The 25,598-nt window shown below is 43.3% G+C and overlaps 1 protein-coding gene across 2 annotated transcripts; it reads left to right on the forward strand.

Moving 5' to 3' along the window:
- Nucleotides 1-11,643: 11,643 nt before the first annotated feature.
- On the forward strand, nt 11,644-24,209 carry TMEM225B (transmembrane protein 225B). Of its 2 annotated transcripts, none has more exons than XM_031942119.1 (4): nt 11,644-12,285; nt 21,018-21,164; nt 23,166-23,300; nt 23,708-24,209. In XM_031942119.1, the coding sequence occupies exons 1-4, from the start codon at nt 12,054-12,056 to the stop codon at nt 23,881-23,883; spliced, it is 690 nt and encodes a 229-aa protein (XP_031797979.1). In that variant the 5' UTR covers nt 11,644-12,053; the 3' UTR covers nt 23,884-24,209. The 2 variants fall into 2 exon arrangements, with proteins under 2 accessions (XP_031797979.1, XP_023362289.1); XM_023506521.2 differs by having other exon boundaries at nt 11,648-12,357; nt 23,708-24,207.
- Nucleotides 24,210-25,598: the final 1,389 nt, after the last annotated feature.

Genomic DNA, 25,598 nt, shown 5'->3' on the forward strand with positions numbered 1-25,598 from the left:
AGCCGCCGCGGGGGAGGGGGGGCACTGACCGGGTGGCAGGCAAGTCTGGGGGCTAGCGTCCGCAGCGAGCCAGCCTGGCCGGAGCGGGCAGACTCCCGGACGAATGCGCCGCAGTCAGAGCTGGCTCCCAGAAGAGGCGGCGGGCGGGGGGAGTGTGCGTGCGTGCATGCGTGCGTGTGTGCCCGTGTGTGCGCGCCCGGCGGGGGCGGCGGGTGCCCGCCGCGATGCGTTTACAGCGACGTGCCCGGCTCCCCCCCCCCCCAGCCCGAGCCTCGCGCCGCAGCTCTGCGGGCCCGGGGGTCTCCAAGCGCCCCTGGGCGCACGGGCCGCCCCCCTCCTAAAACCGGCACTTGCCGCGCTCCCCCAAATTAGCCATTTTCCCGGCCTCAGGAAACCTGGGTTTAAATCCCAGTCCTGGCACCGTGTGTGCAGCAGCTCATTTCCCTCCCCTCGGCCTCCCTTTTCCCAGCGAGAGAATGGGTATAATAATAACAGATACGCTAGAGGGTGTGACAGATCGGCCCGAATGCACTTATTAAGCGCCTACTGAATGAAGACACAAATCCGGGAGCCAGCCCCCGCCCTCAGTGTGCATTCTGGCGATGGGATGCGGCCCTTTCCGGGGGGCGGGGGTCAGCAAAGGCAGTTTTCCTCTGGAAGTCCCAGAAAGGTGACTTGATTCATGGGGGAATCTATTAACAACGAGAAATGGCCACGTGAATCTGAGAGGAGGAGGATGGTATCCTCAGGCCGACAGCGTCCTTGTAGCTGGCACACAGTAGGCACTTAAAACGTGCCGACGGATTATGCTGTAGAAACATACTAGCTCCCATTAGGGTCGACAAGGGTGACCAATGTTATTTTTGAGAGTATTTTATTGTTGCAAATACATGGCAGATGTTCTTAACCTTCATTTCTGTAAAACCCGGTTTTCCAAATCCGTCTCCCTCCCTCTCTTGCCTCCCCCTCCCCAAGAGGGCAAACAAGCAGATATAGGATAAATATGTGCCATTCTTTTAAACATATAAACAAATTAACACATTAAACATATCCGATCAAAAGGGAAAAAAAGTGAGAAAGAAAAAAAACAACTAAACAACAAAAGGTGAAAATACTAAGCTTTATTATTAGCATTATTAAAGCTTTTATTTTGAAAAGAGATGCACCATTTTTCAACGTTGACGCTTGCATAGCCTTGGGCTTCAGGTTTTCTCCTCCTGCCCCCCACCCCCTCCCCTAGATGGTTTGCCATCCAATATATGTTATACATGGTAAAATATATGTTAAATTCAATATGTGTGAACACATTTGTAATTCTCTTGCTGCACAAGAAAGATCAGATCAAAAAGGAAAGAAAATGAGAAAGAAAATAAAACGAACAACAAAAAGAGTGAGAATGCCAGGTTGTGCTCCACACTCAGTTCCCACAGCCCTCCCTTTGGTGCAGATGGCTCTCTTCATCACAAGATCATTGGAACTGGTCTGAATCATCTCAATGTTGAAGAGATCCACGGATGGTCCGTGTACAATGATCTGGCTCTGCTCATTTCCCTCGGCATCAGTTCCTGTCAGTCTCTCCAGGCCTCTCTGCATTCATCCTGTTGATCGTTTCTTACAGAACAATAATATTCCATAATACTCATATACCACAATTATTCAGTCATTCTCCACTGATGGGCGTCCACTCAGTTTCCAGTTTCTGGCCACCACAAAGAGGGTGCCACAAACATTTTCAGATCCCTTTTCCTCCTTTAAGATCTCTTTAGATACAGGCCCAATAGAAACTGGATCAAAGGGGATGCAGAGTCTGATCATTCTGGGAGCGCAGACTGCTCTCCAGAACGGCTGGGTCCGGCCACAGTTCCACCAACATTGGAAAATACCACGCTTTGATCCACCTTCGCTCTCTCTGGATGAAGACCACATTTTTCATGTCAAGTCCATTGGAACTGCCTCAAATCACTTCATTGTGGAAAGAACCAAGTCTGATCACAGCCGATCCTCACACAATCTTGTTACTTACTGGGCACGATGTTCTCTTGGTTCTGCTCACTTCACTCGCCATCGGTCCTTGTAAGTTTTTCCATGCGAGCTATTGTTGTTATCCTAAACACTGTGGAAGGGGATCATGGGTGGAGCCACCAACATCCCACTGGGGCTGCTGTTCAGTGCCTTTAAGACTCCCAAAATGCCCATGAGGGAGAATTTTTTAACTGAAGCTCCGTTGAAAAACTCCTGTTATCTTGAAGGATGCAAATCCTACAGACAGACAAATCCAAGCTGTGATGGAACCCAAGGATAATGGGAGACTCCACAAGGACAGCAAGGAAGATCATGGGGGAAAGCTGCAGGCGGGGCTGGGAATGAGCAGGAAGAAGGGATGGGCTCAGTGGGCTCCAGTGGCCATCTAGAAGTGGCTACCCCTCTCCCCTGAGAGAGCTGATCTGAGTTCCAGGAGGGCAGAGCCCTTGCCATCTCAGGATTGGCTGCTGGATATCCTCCTGGAGCACCACAAACTGTTATTATTCTTGCAGTCATTTTTAATATTCATATGTGTATCCTCCTCAGCACTCGCCCCATAGCCTCTACCTGGTGTTTGCTGAATGAATGCTGGATACAGGGTGGGATCGAGAGACGAGGGTCCAGATCCACACTCTGACATGTTATTAACTGTCATCGTGGGCCAGCAGCACCTTCACAGTCTCCTTGAGCTCCAGTCTTCCCATCTGTGAAATGGGGATAATAATAATAGCTAACATTTAATAACACACTCACTATGTGCCAATATGTGCCACATGATATTATGTGATATATAGACATAATATGTGTATTAGAACAGTAATAGACGTATATTATGTCTATATATCACATAATATAATGTGATATTATATATTACACACTAATATATAACCTTATAGTTATCTGATCCTTACAATAACCTGAGGAGGTAGGTGTTATTATTATCCTCATTTTATAGATAGTAAAACTGAGGCAACAGGTTAAGTGACTTGTCTGGGGTCACACAGCTAGGCTAATAAGTGTCATGCCAGATTTGAACTCGGGGTCTTCCTGACTCCAGAGCCGGCAGTCTATCCACTGTGCCATCTCATTAGGGATGTTAGGAGAAACACATTTAGCAAACCTGAAAGAGCCTGGATTAATTCTTTTTAATTTACATTTTGGGGTATATTTTTGTGTGTGAGGCAATTGGGGTTAAATGACTTGCCCAAGATCACACAGCTAGGAAGTGTTAAGTATCTCAGGTCCTCCTGATTTCAAGACTCGTGTTCTATCCACTTGCCATCCAACTGCCCCCCCACCAGATTAATTTTTAATCCTGACTGAGTTGTGTCCTTCTGCGACAAGCACAACTTGCCCTATGCTTTGGAGAGAAATCCAGAGACTCAGAGGAAGAGGAAGGGATGGGGTACTCCCTCAGAATCGTAGGGATCAGAACATTTGGGGGAATGAAATCAACTCCTGGGTTGCAGAGGGTGTCAGAGGGCTGTTCCCTTCCTAGTCTGAGCTGCACTAAAGAAAAATATTTAAGTGCCTACTGTGGGCCAGGCAACTTGAAAATACAAAAAAAAAGAAAAGAAAAAGAAGAGAGAGAGAGAGAGAGAGAGAGAGAGAGAGAGAGAGAGAGAGAGAGAGAGAGAAAGGAAGGAAGGAAGGAAGGAAGGAAGGAAGGAAGGAAGGAAGGAAGGAAGGAAGGAAGGAAGGAAGAAAGAAAGGAAAGAAAGAAGGAAGAAAGAAAGAAAGAAAGAAAGAAAGAAAGAAAGAAAGAAAGAAAGAAAGAAAGAAAGAAAGAAAGAAAGAAAGAAAGAAAGAAGAAGGAAAGAAAGAAAGAAGGAAGGAAAGAAAGAAAAGAAAAGAAAGAAAGAAAAAAAAAAAGACAGTCCCTGACTTTGAGGAGTTTACAATCTAATGGAGGAGGAGAGAAGACCATTCAATCTGTATTCAGACACAATCAGTCTCTTCTCTGGGTTCATATCTTCTTCCCTCTAGCTGAAATCCGGTGGGACAGCAAATGACAAGTGGGAACCAAGGCAGGAATTGAGTCTCAACAAACTTAAGTGTCTGTCCTAGAACTCAGCACACAGTAGACAATTCTGAAATGTTTGCTGACTGAAGGAGTGCTGCCTTTCCAGATTACCAATTCAAACATTTATTAAGCACTTGCTTTTGTGCTAAAAGGAAGGAAACAAGCATTTATTAAGTACCTGCTATGTGCCAGGCACTAAGTTAAGCCCTTTGCAAAAATTTCATTTGATCCTTACAAAGGCCTTGGGATGTAAATATTATTATCATCCTCATGTTACAATTGAGGAAACTGAAGCAAACAGGTTATGTCATTTGTCCAGGATCACATATTAGTAAGTGACTGAGGCTGGATTTGAATTCAGGTCTTTCTTTGTTATTCTCAGCAGTACAATGATGTACAAGTACTCTGAAGGACTTCACTTATGATGAAAAATCCCATCCATACCCAGAGAAGAGAGTGGTTGTGCTTGAATATAGATTGAATATCTCTCTCTCTCTCTCTCTCTCAATTATATTATTATATATTAAATATAATTAATATATAATATAATTATTAATATAAACACCATTATATTTCTTAATATAGTTATATTAATATAATTATATTAATAAATATGATGTTTATATTAATAATATATTATACATTATATAACAAAATTATATATATATGATATAAATAAAACCTATATTTTCTTTCACAACAGGAAATATATTTGCATAACTTCCTACGTAGTTTCTTAATAGGGACTAGGGGATGGGGATAAGGAAGAGAATCTAGAACTCAAAGGTTTAAAAAAATGTAAAAAAATTGGTTTTAAATGTAAATATTAAATAAATGAGAAAGGAAATGCAGGTCTTTGTGTACTCCAGGACCACTGCTCTATCCCCTTTGAACCGTGAGAAGGCACCAAAATACTTGACTCAGACCCAAACCCCATATTCTGACTGATGAAGTCCAACAGTCACGGTAAGTAAAGTTCAACAAATCACAGTTGTGGGGAGTCATTCAGAATGAATTCAGAGACTTAAACCATCTACAGGTCAAGGAGCAGACCTTTATTCTAATGCTTAGCAATCGGGCAAAGTTCTGAGTGAACTCAATTAAAAAGGGGAGAGGTGAGCTCTGTTATAGGAAAGGACCCAATAAATCACCTAGTGGTCATGGCCATCCTGTTTCTACAAGATAGACTCCCAGCTGACGTCTATAGTTTAACCCCAAGGTTCTGTAAGGTAACAATGGGACTCAGTCCAGGATAGCTCTGTCTTTACAAGACAATTCTGTCAGTACAAAACAATCCCACGGGGTCACTTGTTCCTCATGGGTTTCACTTGGATATTGGGTCTCTCCCAGGGAATGGTCTTTTGCCAGAGTCCCTTCATCCCATCATCCATCATAGAATTCAGAGCTACGAAGGCCACAGAAATCACCTCTCCTCACACCTTGGGCTATGAATCCACTAGTACTTTCCCCAGAAAAGGGCTTATTTCCCTTAGTTCATAAGTTCATAAGAAACTCTTTATAATGAATAAGTCAGCACAATAAAGGCTTTTTCAAACTACCTCAAATTAAACAAACCCTTAATGTCCAGGGATTTTTTTTTTAACAATCCTATAAAACATAACCGATTTTTATTAAACATTTAACTTTGCCGAGGGAGATGGAAGTGGGGTGAGGATTCCTCCAACATGGTCCTTATAAAGCAATGACCAGGTTCAAAGTACTTTGGGGGTCAGTGTCTATTCAAAACCATAGCTCCCAACTGATGCTTCCATCTCAGGAGACTAAGTCACAATATGTGAGTTTGAAGCAAAGTAACTTAATTAATCAGAACAGCAAAGAATGAGGGGGAAAAAGTCTTCCACCCACGTTCAGAGGGCACGCTCTTCTACAGTTCGTAGCCCTGCTAACACACTCCTCTTGGAACCATCCCGGCTCCCAAGCTGCCGTGCTTCCCACGGAGCCACTGATGTCATCTGCTGGGCTGCTTCCTCTGCTGAGCTGCCATCTGCTTTTCTTGGCCAGGGCTGCTTTTCCATTGAGTGGTTACTGCCATCTGCTGCTCGGCCCCGGCGTTGCAGAAGTCGGGTGGCATCTCCCCTGCTAGGAGGGTTCCTAATTAGTCACAGGATTAATAACCGGGTGGGTACATACAGGGCAGCTATAAGGAAGTCTATGGCCGTGGGCTCTTTCAGTTCTTTTATGAGTCAGACCCACAACTGCACCCCCTCAGCCAGCACAACCTGAACGACTCTAAGGTTATCCATCTTGGCTACATTGTTTCTCCTCAATGAGCACGCACTCAAGCCCAAGAATGATTTTAAATTTCTTGCAATCCCTATCATGTTGTTACTGTTCAGCCCCAGCTGACCCTTCATGACCCCATTTGGGGTTTTCTTGGCAAAGATACTGAAGCAGTTGGCCATTTCCTCTCCAGCTTATTTTACAGATGAGGAAACTGAGGCGCACAGGATTAAGTGACTTACCCAGGGACACATTGCTAGTAAGGATCTGGAGCCAATTTTCCTGATTCTAGACCAAGTCACTCAGCTGCCCTAATTACTATCGTGCCTCTGGTAATTAGCATAATTTAAATTACATTGAAGCTTCATTTAGCAATATTAGAAGGGTAGAATGGAGCCAGTGGTTTTTCCTCCATTCCCAGAGCTATTTGCGAATCGCTGCCCTCCCCTTTATAAAAAGTTGCTCTCAGAAGAGAGCTTTTTGTGCAGAAAGCTACAATATGCAACATTATATGATATGTGCGACAGAAGAGGAAATACAGAACGTTATTACTTGAAAGGTGGCTGGGGGGGGGAAGGTTATGGTCCAGATCTCTCCTGTCCCCCTCCTCCCAGAAGCCCACCATGGGCAATGGCGTCCCCAAAGATTGGGTGCCTTCATCTCTCCATTTGGAAATCCCAACTATGATCGGCTCCCAGGTGCCTCCGAGGTGATGAATCTGCCCAGAATGTCAGCCCGGACTCTGAATTTCATCTTACTCATCCATCCTCTGGAAGCAATAGAGGCTGATAGGTCTCCCCGTGAGGTTGTGGGGGGTCAAATGAGATAATGTGGCTAAGGGGGCTATGAGGACAGAGCATCTTCTGCTTGAAAGACCTGCTTCCAGCTCCTCCCCCGAACCCCTCCATTTTTGTCCAAAGCACCATTTTGTCTCCTCCATCAAGGAGGCTGGCAGCCTTCAAGGCATCTTGGGCTTTCCTGTTCCCGCACGTGTGAGTGTGGACTCACTCCAATCCCGCGCCCTTACTAAATTGTGTCAGTCCCCAAAATCTGGCCCTTCTCTCTGTTTATGCCAGGTCCAGGCCTTCAACACCTCTCCTTTGACCTGTTATCACGGCCTCTCTATCTTCCTCCGGTCTGTCCCCTCTCCATTCCAGTCTCCCTATAGCTGTCCAACTGATAATCTTGAAACAATTATCTGACACTGTCCCCACTCAAACAAATTCAGCATTTCTAAATCCTTATCCTAGGATCTAACCCCCACAATTTGACCCCCATTTAATTTTCAATCTAATATCCTATTTTCCCTTTCCTATGTTCTCCATTTTATTTAACCTCATCTAATCCCCCGTGCAAGACAGTCAATCTTCCACCTCCATACCTTTCTATAAATGCTTTTCTCATGTCTGGAACACATTCCCTTTTCACATCTACTCCATCATTGACTCATGAGTTGGAAGGTCTGGATTCAAATGCTGCCTCAGAAGCCTCCAACCTCTGGAAATCAGCCATTGTCTCTCCCTGGACCTCATTTTCATCATCTATAACAACAGGGAGCTGGGTGCCCCAAGGTCCTTTCCAGCTCTGAAGCTATGGTTCCAGAATCCCTTTCCTCCCACAATGCCCTGCTCAATGTCACAAGGCTGTTCTTCATCCTCATTATTGGCTTTCCTCCCTCTCATCTTTACTTGTGTACCTGTTGAAGAATGTAAACTCCTTGAGGGCAACACTTTTGAAGAAAGTTTTCTTTGTTTCCCTGAAGTCCTAACAAAATTACAGAGCCATAGAGGCACTTGACAAATGTGTCCAAGTCTGGGCCCAAAGAAGGACTGTGAAAAGGTGCACACATTTTAGGGTTAGGGCCTCTGCAGAGATCTCTGAGGCACTGTGGGTGCAGGGTAAATTTACAAATAATTTCAGACTTTCATCATGGCAGGTAATTTTGCTGAACTGATTTCTCCCTCTTTTTTTTTAAGTTCTTTAATGTAACAGGACGAGGAAAAGCACATATTGATATAAAAACAAAGGGTATCAGTATACATTTCTTTTTTTTTCAAATGTTCCTTCAATTGAATTGAAACAATAAAGCCGTAACTGGAGTGAATGATTAGGTATTGTCCCAAAGCAGCAGACTCAGAATGTGCTTACAGATACTCAGAATCCTTGAGCAGCTAGAAACAATAGAGCTTAGCACCTAGTTTGTGATTAATCAATCAAGCAGCATTTATTAACCCCCTCCTATGTACCAAGCATCTGCTGAGCACAGGGCATACAGTGATAAAAAATGGACCAGTCTCTGCTCTAAAGAGCCTGGCAGGAGAGATCATAAAGAACGTAAGCTAATTAACAAAATGGGAGAGAATCACCGAGTAGCTGGGGAAGGAGGGGAATTAGAAAGGGCTTCATGGAGAAGGAAGGACTTGAGTGGAGCCTAAAGGAAGCCAGATGGGATGGAGCGAGTTCCAGACATGAAAAGACAGAAGTCACAGAGATGAGATATCAAGCCTAGTAAGTGAGAAGCCAAGAAATATCCCAAGCTTACCTCTGATCCTCACTCCTGTGATGCTGTATTTTGTACACAGAATGAGATGTGACCTCTGAGTCTGTATGGAGAAACTGAGGCAAGAGAAGCGGGAAGGACTAAGGATGTGTGAATCCATCCAACATTTTTAAGTGCCTACTATGCGCCAGGCACTATGCTGAGAGCTGAGGAGGCTGGGGCGACTAGATACAGCTACTTAGCCAGAGGCAGGTATAAGAGAACTGCAAAGACAGGAGTCGCAGGTGTTGACGGGTTTCGAATGCTCAAGCACTTTATCTTTGATCTTGGAGGCACAGGGAGCCACCGGATTTGAAGAAGGGGCTGACATAATTATACTTGGGCTTTAGGGGCCGGAAGATTGACTATAGGGGATGGAGAAGACTTAAGGCAGACACAGCTCCCAGCAGCAACTACAATAATTCATGGGTAAGGGGGTGAGGGTCTGCACCAGGGTTCAGGTCAAGTTATCCTTAGCTTCCTAAAGACAAATAATATTTTTCCCCACCTTTTCCAGCTCCAGAGTCAAGCACAGAGCTTCTTATACAGGAACCATTTAAGAAATATTCATTGGTTTAAATTGGACTCTTGTTCCCAGTAATAGGGAGAAATAGAATATTGCTCCTAGGAGCCATGGGGGGAGACCCTCAGAGGAAGTAGAGACAAGTCCTTCAGAAAATCCCTGCCCCTCTCCAGGGCAAAAGAGATTCCTGTTTCCCGGAGCTCTTGGGGCTCCCAAGCATTTCCTTCAGTCACTCATGCTGTGGGGAAAATATTTGAAGCAAGTCCTTCCAGCCTCCGGAGCTTGACTGGGTGCACGATTTCACTTGGTACATTGATCATGATGAACATTTATAGAGCACTTAAAGTTGGCAAAGTGTTTCACATTTGATCTCCCTGAATCCTCATGACAGCCCTGGGAGATAGGTATCATTAATAGCCATATTTTTTACAGAGGAGAAAACTGAGTCTCAAGCAAGTTATAATAAGTCTAGAGGCCAGATTTGAACCCAGATCCTTTGAGTTTTTCTACTCTGAAATCAGTAAACCACAGGGTCTCCTGTTGCACAGACAAGAAAAGGGATATGACAAATGGGTACATTTTATACTAGAAAGGGCCCTTAGGAACATAAACCCCAAACTTGAAGCTGAGGTCATTGAGTCCACCTCATTTAGGTTGTCAATGAGGAAATTAAGATCCAGTCAACTGATATATATATATATATATATATATATATATATATATATATAAAACTTATTAAGCGCCTACTGTGTACAAGGTTCTGTGCCAGGCCAAAAGGAGAAAAAGTGGCTAAAATATCACTAGAGGAGATCAGATGCCGTTTCTTACTTCAAGCCCCCTTGGGAGAGTGGGTCTCGATTTTATCACCCCCGCCCAGAAAGTATTATTGCTTAGAGCTATTTAGATCAAAGACCATTGGGCACCCAGGGGAAGGTTCCTATGGGTGCAAATCTTTCCTCTGAAACTTTCTGTCTTTATGACCATGTCATGGTCCTATTCACTAAAATCCGGTGGCTCCTTGAGTCTTTCAGGGTCAAACAGAAAATCCTCTCCCTGCTTGGTGTTCAAAGCCCTTCCCAACCTTTCCCTGCTCTCCCATTACCCAGACACCCTTTCTCCCTTTAACTACCTTCTGATCCTCAGTACCCCAGGCATCCTGGCTCTTATTCCAGCTCCATTTTCCCCTGGTTATTACCCATGAGCGGGACTCTGTGCCTCCTCATCTCTGCCTCCTAGACTTCTTTCACATCCCAGCTAAAATTGCACAGAGCAAGGAACTACAAATCCAGAAAGGAAAGAATCCCTCTTCAACTTGTACATAGTAGGCACTTAATAAATGTTGTTGTAGACAATTTTCAGATGAAGAAATTAAAACTATTTCTAATCAAACAATAAAATGCTTTAAATCAGTATTGAACAGAGAAATGCAAATTAAGACCACTCTGAGATACCACTACACACCTCTCAGATTGGCTAAGATAACAGGAAAAGATAGGGTCGGAGGCACTGTGGAAAAACTGAGACACTAATGCATTGTTGGTGGAGTTGTGAACTGATCCAACCATTCTAGAGAGCAATTCGGAACTATGCCCAAAGGGCCATCAAACTGTGCAATACCCTTTGATCCAGCAGTGTCTCATCTGGGTCTGTATCCCAAAAAGATCATAAAGAAGGGAAAGGAACTCACATGTGCAAATATGTTTGTGGAAGCCCTATTTGTAGTGGCAAAAAACTGTAAACTCAGTGGATGCCCATCAGTTAGAGAATGACTGAATAAGTTATGGGATATGAATGTTATGGAATATTATTGTTTATAAGAAATTATCAGCAGGATGATTTCAGAGAGGCCAGGAGAGTCCTACATGAACTGATGCTGATTGAAATCCTTGAGGAGATCCTTGTACACGGGAACAAAATTATACAATGATCAACTCGATGGACGGGGATCTTTTCAACAATGAGATGATTCGGGACAATTCTAATGGACTTGGGAAGGAGAGGGCCATCTGCACCCAGAGAGAGCAGGGATCACAACATAGCATCTTCACTCTTGTTGTTGTTGTTCCCTTGCTTTTTTTTCTTTCTCGTTTTTTTCCTTTTTTGATCCGATTTTTCTTGTGCATTTCTAATATGTCTAGAAGAATTACTCATGTTTAACTTATACGGGATTATTTGCCATCCAGGAGAAGGGGGAGGAAGGGAAGGAGAAAATTTAGAACACAATGGTTTTGCAAGAGTGAATGTTGAAAACTCTCTTTGCATGTATTTTTATTTTTTAAAAATGTATTGGGAAGTAGGGAGGGAAATAGACCAAAGTTCCATGACAGTTGGAATTAACTGTAAGAGATGGATCTGGGGACAATGTTATCACAAGAGGCCCTCAAGGAGACTCTGAGGCATGGTCACAGCTGATCAGGGCCCAGGGACCCTCCTGTTTTAACAGCTTAGCCCCTGGGAAAAGGAGCAAGGCCCTCTTTTGGGCACCTCTTGGGAGGGAGAGCAGGGCTTCCTCTTCAGTTCTCCCAGGAATCTCACTGACTTCAGGAAATCCGGGCAGACTTGTTGCCACTGTGTGAACTGGTCCCTTAGTAGGGATGGCAGTGAGGTTGTTTTAAGGGGGGACAGTTGGATGAGTTGCTGGGGTGAATAGGCCAAATTGAGTTCAGTACTGGGGGACGTGGGGTGGGGGTTGGCTGGGAGAGAAAATGGAGATCAAGGCCCACATACCCAAGGAGAAGCCAGACCTGAAGATGAAGACTTCGATGACTGAGTCTTCTCCCAGTCACCCTGTTCAAATCCAATATCACATTACCAAGAGGAATCTGTTGAGCATGAGGTTCATGGCTGTTATCTTCACCACAATAAGCTGGATTATCATGCTTTTGGTCACCAACCATCCCACGTGGGTCATTCTGCGACACAACCGGATAAATTTAGGTAACAAAACGATCATGAACATCGCTCTCTGGGACAATTGTTTACAGTGCTCGGTTCCTTATACTATGTCAGGTAAGCCAAATGGCTCTACCCCAAGGAAGAGAGGGTTTGGGCATTTTCCCAGGAGCTGGGGCTTGGGGTCCTCCTAGAATGAGAGGCTTGGGCCAGCTTGGAAAGGAACTTTCTCAAAGTCATCCAGCCTGGCAGTGGAAGAGTTGGGGTGTAGGCTACTCAGAAAAGACTGATATCTCTGATGGGGAGGCTCCTTTCATCCAGTTTGGGGTGCAACCCATCACCGAACTCTCCTCTGTGTCTCCAGGAAGCTATACTATGCATATCAGTCACACTCTGGTAAACCATCTTAGAAGATGGGCTAAGGCAGATTGAAGGTAAACAAGGGGTCTCCAACTCTGCTAAGTTGGAGGGTATTTACCACCCCCACCCCCCCAAGCCCATGATGGCTTCCCCTGGTGGAATGGGCAAATGAGAACACTTTGTTGTGATGGCCATGTAGGCAACTGAAGCAGGTGCTGGGGAGCTCTTGGAGTTGATTAGACCCCAGATACCAGGACCCGCCATTGCATTCTGAGCCATCACCAGCTCTCCTGAGTTTCCTGCCACTGTGATGACTGTGGAAGAGAACTTCCGACAACTCTGTCTCACTTAAATCTAATTTATTGAGTCAAGTCAAAAAGACATCACTGGTACAATTTTACCATTTTTACCTATCTCAAAGTATGATAAAGCAGCAGGTATGGATACCCTGCACATGGGCAGCCCAGGCCATAAGGTCATCTTCTCATTGAGTGGCCTTTTAAGGACCTCAGTACTCACTCCTGATTTGAGGATGGTACTAGAAAAGCTGTTTTTTTTTTAAAATTTGCTGAGGCAATTGGGGTTAAATGACTTGCCCAGGATCACACAGCTAGGTAGTGTTGTATCTGAGGCCAGATTTGAACTCGGGTCTTCCTGACTTCAGGGCTGGTGCTCTTAACCACTGTGTTACCTAGCTGTTCCCAAAAAAAGTCTGCTTACCCAGTTTTAGTCTATTTACTGCAACAGGCAGGAAATCCCACCCTGTGGTTGAAATACACCCCCAAAATTATAAAAACTTATGTAGTGATGATCCCATTCACCCTCTGTACACTGGAATGTGTGCACACTTATGGATAACCCAAAATCCAGTAGACCTGATAAACCAATAGAATCTCATTGCAAGATAACTCGATAGGTTTTGCATCCCAATAGCAGTCCCAAGTGAAACAAGGCTGACAAATGAAACCCAGCTTTTCAAAGTCATAGCTGGGTATACGTTTTTCTGGGCAGCGCCGTGAAGCTGGTAGATGTTTTATAATCATAACTAATCTAGTCAAAAAGCTTGTATGGAGTAGATGAGAGGCTCATGACAGTGCTATTGCCACCTGTAGGAAAGAATCATCATGACAAATCTTGATGAGGTCAAAGAAAAGTTGTACAAAGACCTGGAAATCTTCATTATCATGTGCCTAAAAAGGACAAGTTTGTAATTTTGAGTGACTTTCAGACATGGCAGGGAAGAATGGGGTAAGAACGGCAATGGTCACTTACTACTAAAACTTGTGCATCTCATGACCTTCTCATGACCAACGCAGACTTCTGTTTACCTAAATACAGTAAAACTTCATGGATGCACTTTTACTTTTGGCATTTGAGACTGTCATTGTAAGGAGAAGAAACTGACAGGATGTGAGAGTGATGAAGGAAATATGTGGTGCAGAGTGCTGAACCAATCACAGACTTATTCTCTGCAAATGAAATATGGTATTCAAGAGTGGAGACAAGGTAAGTCGACTACAGAAGCCTTAATGTCAACATATTGGAGAGCTTTTCCAAGCAGGAACAGTTCTTTGCTAATGAAGGGAAAGTTGAGCCAACCCACAGCTGGCACGATTGGAACAGAAAAGAAGCGGGCAGCTTTCAGAGATTTGGTATTCAGCACCACATATTCATTTGGGTCAGAATACTCACAAATATCAAGACTGATTTGACAAAAATGATAGGGAAATTCAGAAATGAAACCTCCAAAGGATTTCCCAGCAGTACAGTTCATCCATCTCTAAGAAGGTACTATTTAACTCCATCAAAAATAAGGTGCAGCAACATATGCAACAAATATGAAAATATTTTTAAAAGAATTGCATATATTTAATCTATATCAGATTGCTTGCTGTTCAGGAAAGGAGTGAGGTAAGGAAGGAGGAAGAAAAATCTGGAACACAGTCTTACACATGTTTGAAAATAAAATACTATTTTTAAAAAGTAAAATTAAAGCTTAGATGCAGGATTCTCAGATGAGTAAGAAGACAAATAAAATTCAGTTTTATGCTGATGATGACAATGCAAAGCACTTTTATGATGCCCCAAAGGCTATTTATGGGCCAAAGACCGATAGTGCAAGCTACATTGATTAGTGATAAGAACACAATTCCAGAGGGATGGGCTAAAGAATCCCACAGTGTTTTCAACTGACCATCACAATCAATGGCTAAAGCCATCGCCCAACTACTTTAGGTTAAAATCAACCTCTCTCTAGATGAACTTCCAACTAAAGAAGAGACTTTGAATACTAGTAGGATCCTCTTGTGTGGCAAAGCCCTTGGTGCTGATTCCATTCCAGCAGAGATCTGGCAGGGGTCCACCACTCACAGAAAAGCTAACTGAAATTTTCTGGGCTGTGTGGCAAGAAGAGATTATCCCCCAGGAGTTGAAGGACCCCTCCATTGTCCATCTCCATAAAAGAAAGCGAAATAAGTTTTCTTGGGACAAGCAGGTTGGGGAGAGGGATCTCTCTCGTAGTCATTGCTGGCAAAATTCTTGCCAGAGTTCTCCTTGAGAGGCTGATCCTTGACCTGGAGAATGATTATCTATCCAAGAACTAGTGTGACTTCAGAAAGGCCTAAGGAATATTTTATACGGTATTTGCTGCCCAACAATTCCAGGAGAAATGCCAGGAGCAGAACAGAAGTCTATCTACAACATTCATCAATCTAACCAAGACCCTTGACACTGTTAGTTGTGAGGGCTTGTGGAAAATTATGTAAAAATCTGGTTGCCCAGAGAAGTTCATCAGCATTATAACACATTTCATGATGGATTTCTTGCCTGGGTACTGGATAATTGATGATGTTCTCATGTTTTCCCAGTCTCCAATGTATTGAAACAAGTCTTGTGTGCTTGCTCCCATCCTTTTTATGTGATTTTCTGTAACATCAGATGTCTTCAAGAAGGACAAAAAAGTCAAGTTCAGCTATCACACAGATAATTTGAAAAGACTACAATCCAAGATTAAAATCGAGGAAGAGTTGACTTTTTGTTCCCAGGTGATTGTGCACTCAATGCAGCCTCTGAGGTTGAGATTTAAACAAAGTATTTATTAAATCTCTGCAGCTAGTGTTAATTTTAGCCCAACACCAAGAAAACATAGGTTCTTAATCAGCCAGCACTGTACCATCCATCCATAAAACTCTCACCTATAGCAAATGGAGAAATACTGAATGCTATGGATGAGTTCTCTTACCTTGGCAGTGTATTTTCCAGGGATGGCCACACAAAGATGATGAGATTGACATATACATTGCCAGAACTAGTTCAGTGCTTGGGAAGCTCCAAGGAAAGTGAGGAGAGATTATAGATTTCCAAACTGAAGCTCTACAGAACCATTGAGCCTGTGAAACTGGACAGCTAACCATTGTCATGCCAGGAAATTGAATTGCTCCCATTTGAATTGTCTTAGGAAGATTCTGAAGATCACCTAGCACAAAAAAGTACTAGATGCTGAGGTTTTTCTTGACCTAAATTGCCAAGCATTCAAACTTTACTGCAAAAAGTACATCTTTGATGGGCTAGTTTGAATCCCAAATGTATGTTTGTCTAAATGACTATTTTATGAAGATATTAGGGGGTTTACCTACCAAGACAAACTCAAGAACTTTATGAAACAATTACAAACCACTTTTCACACAAAGTCAAATCTTTAAAAATGGAAAAATATCAATTGTTTATGGGTAGGCAAAGTTACTATAATAAAAATGATAATCCTACCTAAATTCATTTACTTATGTGCCATATTGATCAAACTGGCAGATATTGAGCTAGAAAAAAATTCATCTGGAAGAACAAAAGGGCATGAAAATGAAGGGAATTATTGAAAAAAATGCAAAAGAAGATGGTCTAACCGTGCCAGGCATAAAAGTATAGTATAAAGTGGCAGTTAACAAAACCATTTGATACTGGATAAAAAATAAGAGTGGTGGATCACTGGCATAGAGTAGGTACAATAATCAATGACTATAGTTGCCTAGTATTTGATAAACCCAAAGACAACAGCTTCCGGTCTAAGAATTCATCATTTGACAAAAATTTCTGGGGAAAACAGTATGTCAGAAATTAAACGTAGACCAGCATCTCACATCATATACCAAGAAAAGGTCAAAATGGATTCACAATTTAGACAAAAAGGCTGATACCATAAGCAAATTAGGAGAAGGAATAATTTACCTCAGGTCTCTGGAGAAGGCAGGAATTTATAACCAAAGAACTAAAGAACATAAAATGACAAATAGATCATTTTTATTGCATTAAAAAGTTTTGCAAAAACAAAAATAATGCAGCCGGGATTAGAAGGGAAGCAGAAAGTTGAGGGAAAAAAATTTTAAAGCCAGTATTTCTGATAAAGGCCTCATTTCTAAATTATATAAAGAACTAACAAATTTATAACAATACAAGTCATTCCCCAATTGATAAGTTGTCAAAAGAAAAGAACAGACAATTTTCAGATGAAGAAATCTGAAGGCCATTTATAGTCAGATGAAAAAAATTGCTCTAAATCACTAATGATTAGAGAACTAACAAATTTATAACAATACAAGTCATTCCCCAATTGATAAGTTGTCAAAAGATACGAACAGACAATTTTCAGATGAAGAAATCTGAAGGCCATTTATAGTCAGATGAAAAAAATTGCTCTAAATCACTAATGATAGAGATTATAGTCAGATGAAAAAAATTGCTCTAAATCACTAATGATTAGAGATAAAATAGTCATTTAGACAAACATACATTTGGGATTCAAACTAGCCCATCAAAGATGTACTTTTTGCAGTAAAGTTTGAATGCTTGGCAATTTAGGTCAAGAAAAACCTCAGCATCTAGTACTTTTTTGTGCTAGGTGATCTTCAGAATCTTCCTAAGACAATTCAAATGGGAGCAATTCAATTTCCTGGCATGACAATGGTTAGCTGTCCAGTTTCACAGGCTCAATGGTTCTGTAGAGCTTCAGTTTGGAAATCTATAATATCTCCTCACAACTCTACGGTTCCACCTCTCACTTCTCAGATTGGCTAAGATGACAGGAAAAGATGATAAATGTGGGAAAACTGAAACACTTAATTCATTATTGGTATAATTGTGAACTGATCCAAGCCATCTGGGGGAATAATTTGGAACTATGCCCAAAGGGCTATCAAGCTGTGTGTAACCTTTGATCCATCAGTGTCACTCCTGGATCTGTATCCCAAAGAAATCATAAAAGAGGAAAAAGGCCCCACATGTACAATAATGTTTGTAGCGGCCCTTTTTGTAGTGACAAGGAACTGAAAATTGAGTGGATGCCCATCAGTTGGGGAATGGCTGAATAAGTTGTGATATATGAATGTTATGGAATATTATTGTTCTGTAAGAAATGATGATCAGCTAGAAAAAATAACAACAAAATTCATATGGAATAATAAAAGGTCAAGAATCTCAAAAGAATTAATGAAAAAAGAAATCAAATGAAGGTGGCCTAGCTGTACCTGATCTAAAACTGTATTATAAAGCAGCAGTCACCAAAACCATTTGGTATTGGCTAAGAAATAGATTAGTTGATCAGTGGAACAGGTTAGGTTCACAAGACAGAATAGTCAACTATAGCAATCTAGTGTTTGACAAACCCAAAGATCCTAACTTTTGGGATAAGAAAGCATTATTTGACAAAAACTGCTGGGACAATTGGAAATTAGTATGGCAGAAATTAGGCATGGACCCACACTTAACGCCGTATACCAAGATAAGATCAAAATGGGTCCATGATTTAGACATAAAGAACAAAATCTAAATAAATTGGAGGAACATAGGATAGTTTATCTCTCAGACCTGTGGAGGAGGAAGAAATTTGTGACCAAAGATGAACTAGAGACCATTATTGATCACAAAATAGAAAATTTTGATTACATTAAATTAAAAAGCTTCTGTACAAACAAAACTAATGCAAACAAGATTAGAAGGGAAGCAACAAACTGGGAAAACATCTTCACAATTAAAGGTTCTGATAAAGGCCTCATTTCCAAAATATATAGAGAACCGACTCTAATTTATAAGAAATCAAGCCATTCTCCAATTGACAAATGGTCAAAGGATATGAACAGACAATTTTCAGACGATGAAATTGAAACTATTACCACTCATATGAAAGAGTGTTCCAAATCACTATTAATCAGAGAAATGCAAATTAAGACAACTCTGAGATACCACTACACACCTGTCAGATTGGCTAAGATGACAGGAAAAAATAATGATGATTGTTGGAGGGGATGTGGGAAAACTGGGACACTGATACATTGTTGGTAGAGCTATGAATGAATCCAACCATTCTGGAGAGCAATCTGGAATTATGTCCAAAAAGTTACCAAACTGTGCATACCCTTTGACCCAGCAGCGCTACTACTTGGGGTATAAGGAGATACTAAAGAAGGGAGAGGGACCTGTATGTGCCAAAATTTTTGTGGCGGCCCTGTTTGTAGAGGCTAGAAGCTGGAAAATGAATGGATGCCCATCAATTGGAGAATGGTTGGATAAATTGTGGTATATGAATTTTTTTAATTTATTTAATAGCCTTTTATTTACAGGTTATATGTATGGGTAACTTTACAGCATTAACAATTGCCAAACCTCTTGTTCCAATTTTTCACCTCTTACCCCCCTCCTCCTCCTCCAGATGGCAGGATGACCAATAGATGTTAAATATATTAAAATATAAATTAGATAAACAATAAGTATACATGACCAAAATGTTATTTTGCTGTACAAAAAGAATCAGACTGAAATATTGTACAATTAGCTTGTGAAGGAAATCAAAAATGCAGGTGTGCATAAATATAGGGATTGGGAATTCAATGTAATGGTTTTTAGTCATCTCCCAGAGTTCTTTTTCTGGGCATAGCTGGTTCAGTTCATTACTGCTCCATTGGAAATGATTTGGTTGATCTCGTTGCTGAGGATGGCCTGGTCCATCAGAACTGGTCATCAATAGTATTGTTGTTGAAGTATATAATGATCTCCTGGTCCTGCTCATTTCACTCAGCATCAGTTCGTGTAAGTCTCTCCAGGCCTTTCTGAAATCATGCCATTGGTCATTTCTTACAGAACAATAATATTCATAACATTCATATATGTGGCATATGAATGTTATGGAATATTATTGTTCTGTAAGAAATGACCAGCAGGATGAATACAGAGAGGCTTGGAGAGACTTCCATGAACTGATGCTGAGTGAAATGAGCAGGACCAGGAGATCATTATATACCTCAACAACGGTCCTGCATGAAGATGTATTCTGAGGGACATGGATTTCTTCGACAAAGAGAAGATCTAACTCAGTTTCAATTGATCAATGATGGACAGAAGCAGCTACACCCAAAGGAAAAAAAAAACACTGGGAAATGAATGTAAACTGTTAGCATTTTTGTTTTTCTTCCCGGTCTATTTTTACCTTCTGAATCCAATTCTCCCTGTGTAACAAGAAAACTGTTCAGTTCTGCACACATATATTGTATCTAGGATATACTACAACATATTCAACATATATAGGACTACTTGCCATCTAGGGAAGGGGGTGGAGGGAGAGAGGGGAAAATCAGAACAGAAGTGAGTGCAAGGGATAATGTTGTAAAAAAAAATTATCTTGGCATGGGTTCTGTCAATAAAAAGTTATTATAATAAAAAAAAGAAAGAAATGACGATCAGTATTATTTCAGAAAAATCTGGAAAGACTTACATGCACTGACAAGCGAAGTGAACAGAACCAAGAGATCATTGTACACAGTAACAGCAAGATGATGTGATGATCAACTGTGATAGCTTTCGCTCTTCTCAGCAATACCGTGATCCAAGACAATTCCAACAGACTTGAGATGAAAAATGCCATCTGCGGCCAGAGAGAGAACTCCGGAAACTGAATGCTAATCAAAGCATACGATTTTCACCTCTTTTTGTGTTTGTTTTTTTCCCTCTCATGGTCTTTCCCATTTGTTCCGATTCTTCTTTCACAACATGACTAATATGAAAATGTGTTTAAAATGATTGTACACATATAACCTATACCAGATTGCTTGCTGAATTGGGGTGGTAAGGGAGGGAAGGAGAAAAAAATGGGAACTCAAAATGTTACAAAAAATGAATGTTTATATGTAATTAAAAAATAAAATACAATTGAATTTTAAAAAAAGAATCTTTGCTGTTCCTCTTTAATGCTCATGCCTTCCGTCTGAGATTATTCAGTTCGTCCTGTCTGGAGCTCATTTGTACGAAGTTGTTTTCTTGTTCTTCTGGGCTGACTGCTTTCACTGTGTCCTCAGTGCCTGGTAGGGTGCTCAGCACATAGTAGGTGTTTCCTCAGTGATGGGGGACCGCTGGGACAGCTTTTGTTTCTCTTACAGTTTACATCTTCCTTTCTCGAGGGATCATGTTTCTGAATCTGGTCTTCACTTCTCTCCTCATTCTCTCCATGATGTGCTCCTTTCGAAGAATATTCAGTCGTATTTCCAAGTTGGACTTTATCTTCTCCATCGCGAACTACATCTCAGGTTCTGGATCGTGGAAGGGAGGGCTGGAGCCGGGAGGGATCCAAGAGGGCCGAGCAGCCTAGATGTGGGAGCTAGAGTGCTGGTCGTGGAAGTCATACCTAGCCTTGAATTCCACCCTAGTCACCTAAGAGCTGTGTGACCCTGGGCATGTCATGAATCTTAGAGTTTCCTTACCAATAAAATGGATAAAATGGGATGAAAGAGAAAGAAAGAGAGGGAGGGAGGGAAGGAGGAAGGGAAGAAAGGAGGGAAAGAGACAGATACAGGCACAGAGACAGAGACCCAGCCAGAGACAGAGGGACAGAGGCAGAAAGGGAGGGAGGAAGGGAAAGAGATAGGCACAGACACACAGAGAGTGACAGACAGAGAGACAGAGACAGAAGGACAGACACAGGGAGAGAGGGAAAGAGACAGAGACAAACATAGAGATAGTGACAGAGAGGGAAGGAAGGAGGGAGAGGAGAGAGACAGAGACAGAGACAGACCGAGAACTGAAGCTTTTCTTGTGTTCCAAGGACTATGACAAATACAGGCAACCAAGACTCCAAGGACAGGAAGAAGACAATAAATATGTGCTAGAGAGCTGGAAGCTGAGGAGTTGGAGCTGAAGGGGAGGTGGAGGCTGGCTCTGGCAAAATAAGGAGTCGAGAGTGGTTTCAGGAGCAGAGTTCATGTTTGGGGTGCTGAGGAGGAAGCGGGGTGCAGGCAGATCGCTTTGGGGATGGCTCGCTAGAAATGGCACCCTGCAGCAAAGCGGCGTACTGAACAGAATCAGGAAGACTTGGATTTCAATGCATTCTTAGCCATTTTCTAGCTGTGTGACCTCAGTTTCCTCATCCGTACAAATAGGAGCAGTTGTTTTGAGGCTAAATCGAGGGAATATTTGTAAAAGCACTGGGCTAGCTCTTGTCATCTCCATTTTGCAGTTGAGGAAACTGAGGCCTGAAGTAGGGAAGTGACTTGCTTTGGGTCATCCAGCCCATTAATGGCAAAGCTGGGCCTGGGAGCCAGATCTGGGGCTCTGCCCCCATAAGACACGGGAGGCCAAGGCTGGCCCGACCCCCGGGAGAAGGATGGGCCGGCTTGTGGGAAAGAAAGGTTCCCAAAGCTCCCGCACTCCCTCCTGGCCTGCAGGAAAGCTGTTGTAGAAGGCCCCTGGGAAGTTGTGAGAGCCAGGAAGGACAGCCCATTTCCACACTGACACTGCTGGGGGTCCCAGGGCAGGAGCAGAGAGCTCGAATGCTATGGGAAAAGAGAACAGGACTGACTGATCACTCATAAGTCCTCTGAGTCTCAGTTTACCTATCAGCATTTTGGTATTCATAGGATTTTCGAGCTGGAAGAGACCCTAGAGATATTCCAGTCAATATTCTCATTTTACAGATGGGGAAACTGAGGCCCAGAGGGTTTAAAGGGCTTTATTCAGAGTCACTCGATAGCTAACACACTCACTCAGTTTGTCCACCTGTAAAATGGGGACAGTAATTTTATCTTGTACCTTACAGGGCTATTTGTAAAGATAAGCTATTTATCATCATTATGATTGTTGCTGTTTTCCTGGGGTGGGGAGTGAGAAGGGGGTAGGCGGCCACAGGACAGAGCCTTTGGGCCCAGTTACCTCCCTTCAGACTCCCCCCTCCCTCCCCTTGCCAATTTTGGGGACTGCATGAAAGAGTTCAGAAGTGGAGGGCGTGATGAGCTGTCTCTCTTAGGTAACACATTTACTTCCTGACAGGAGCCTTCCCGAGACATGGCAGCAGCCCTTCAGGCCAGCAGGAAGAGACCGGGAGGTGGTGAGGGCCTTGGGCACCCCTGTAATCTGGGGGTCTTCAGGCTCCTCTTCCAGGAAGAGGCCCCACTTCAGGCCCCCGGCTCTAGCTGAGGAAGGGCTGGATAGGGAGGGGGGTTGGGGAGGTGCCAGCACCCGACTGAGGGGCCCGGGTGGGAGCTGCTCATGCTCAGTTCCCCAGGAAGTGCACTTGCTTTGGTGTCTGGGACTAGGACTGGCCTTGTTCGGGTGCCTCATGTTGTTCTCGATGCAAGTTCTGGACATCTTCAGCCAGGAAGGCTGGAACTTCGAGCTCCAGTGGCCCTTCTACCTCTCCAGCGTCAGCATCCTGACCTTCTTCGCAGCTGGTGAGGGGCAGGTCTGGGGGAACCAGGGTTAGGCCCAGGGCCTTTGGGGGGGGGGAGCCAGAGCCAGAGCCCGAGAGCCCAGGGAGGATCCTCAGGGCAATCCTGCCTCCCCCTCACGGCCCTGGGGGGATATCTCCTCCAAGGGATACAAACTCATAAGGGGTAAGAGCCGAGAGGGACTTTAGAGCCAGGCACAGATGTCACAGCTTCAAGGGGCCTAGAAGCTAGAACCCAGACAATCTGAGCTGGACCAGGTCTGGGGACCTAGAACCTCACAGACCTGGGAGAGGCCTTAGAACAGGAAGGGCAGAATGTCAGCGTTGGGAGGACCCTTTGGGGGAGTCCCTTGGGGCCCACACTCTGCCCTGGCCTTCTGAGCCGACCCTGATGTCTTTTTCTTCTCGTAGGGACTATCTGTCTCAACAGTTACAAATATTCCTGGAATATATTATACCTCTCTCCCAGCAAGCTTATTTCCGGATTAAAGAGACAGAAACTATCCAGAAGCTTACGGAAGCAAATGATCATGTCAATCGTCCCCCCAGAGTCTATCCACGAGACAACCACCGGCAGCGATCCCTAATGGCCCTCTCCTCCTTTTCCATGGGCTTCTCTCTAGCTGATCACCACTGCCCCACCCTGCCCCAGGCTACCTTCTCCTTGGCAGAGAAGGGGCCTGACTTGGGCTCTGGGCACTGGGTCACCTCCCTACTCAATCAGTCTGCCCCTTTGCACACACCCCCACCCCCACCCCCCACCCCCACTCTCCCTGCAGTAAGAGTTGTGTCCGTGTTTAACATATATTGGATTATTTGCCATCTAGGGGAGGGGGTGGGGGGATATAAGGTTTTGTGAACTTCAGTATTGAAAAGTTATCCATGCATATGTTTTGAAAATAAAAAGTTTTAATTTAAAAAAATTGGTTGTGTTGGTCCCCATTACCAAGCACCCCACCTTGCAGATAGTAAGCACTTAATAATTGCTTGTGGAACACACGAATCATGACCGGAGCCCTCTGTAGATGTGACATTGTTTGTTCCTCACCGGCAGCCCTCTGATAATGCTTTATTCCCATTTTACGGATGCAGAAGTGACCTTGGAGAAGTAAAAAGGATTCACCCAGAGTCAATAGGGAACAGGAAATGGATGTTAGCTCACTGGTCCCTTCTGAGTACCAGGCCAGTACTATTGTGAATGAGCGGATGAACGGATGAAACAAAGAGCGAATTAATGAGGGAAGTATGAGCAGATGAAGGATGAGTGAGTGAATGAAGTAATGAGTGAATGAATGAGGGAAGTATGAGTGGATGAAGGATGAGTGAGTGAATGAAGCAATGACTGAATGAATGGATGAAACAGCAAATTAATGAGGGAAGTGTGAGTGGATGAAGGATGAGTGAGTGAAGTAATGAGTGAGGAAATGAGTGAAGGCTAGAGTTGGTGTCCAGAGAGGAGGATGTTTTTCCCAGGACAAGGGTCAAAAGGAAAGCCTGGGATATCCTAGGGAAGAAAAGGCAGAACCTAGGTGGAGGATTGGCTCCCTTTGTAGGACCCCATCTCCCCAGTAAGTTGTCAATAATGGGGTCCAAAAAAGGACTGTGACAGAAGCAGTCAATCCTGGGAAAGACCTTGGTCAGAGAAGCAGAGGGCTCTGATTCTCTGAGGGCCATACATGGCCTGAGAGCCAGGAGAGGTGCAACTTCCATGGGAAGGAAAGCTTATCTCCATCTGAGCAAATCTATGACTCCGTCTTCCTCACGGCAATTCTTGAGGTCCTTGAAGGTGGCTATTGCGTCCTCCCAAAGTCTAGCCTTCTCCAGGCTTCCCATCTCTACTCTAAATATCCTAGGTTCCTTCACCCCCTGCTCATACTTGATCCAGCTCCAACTGGTCTTTCCTTCCCTCTTCTTTTCCTCCTTTCCTTTCTTCCCTTTCTTTTTTCCTCCTTCCTTTATTATTGATGCTGGATGCTAGAACTAGAAACAAAGAATGAATCGGCTTCTGACCTCGAAGAACTTGCTTTCTGTTAAGGAAAAGCAGTGGATGTACAGCCCAGTCAATACAAAGTTGAAGAGGGCAGGAACTCTGAAAAGGTATAAAAAAGACTCAGTATGATGGATGTAATCTTACAAGATGTTAACTCAGTAGAATTATGAGAGAATGGTTCCCTAGTAATATAATGATTGGCTTATACTCAGCATGATGGATTGATGTCATTGTAATGGAGTATTTAAGTGGTCAGAGTCAGACCAAAGGGAGAGCCTGAGATGCGCAGACTGCTGACTGGCTGACTGGCGA

This window comes from Sarcophilus harrisii, chromosome 6, assembly GCF_902635505.1.
Source record: "Sarcophilus harrisii chromosome 6, mSarHar1.11, whole genome shotgun sequence".
Lineage (NCBI taxonomy): Eukaryota > Metazoa > Chordata > Mammalia > Dasyuromorphia > Dasyuridae > Sarcophilus > Sarcophilus harrisii.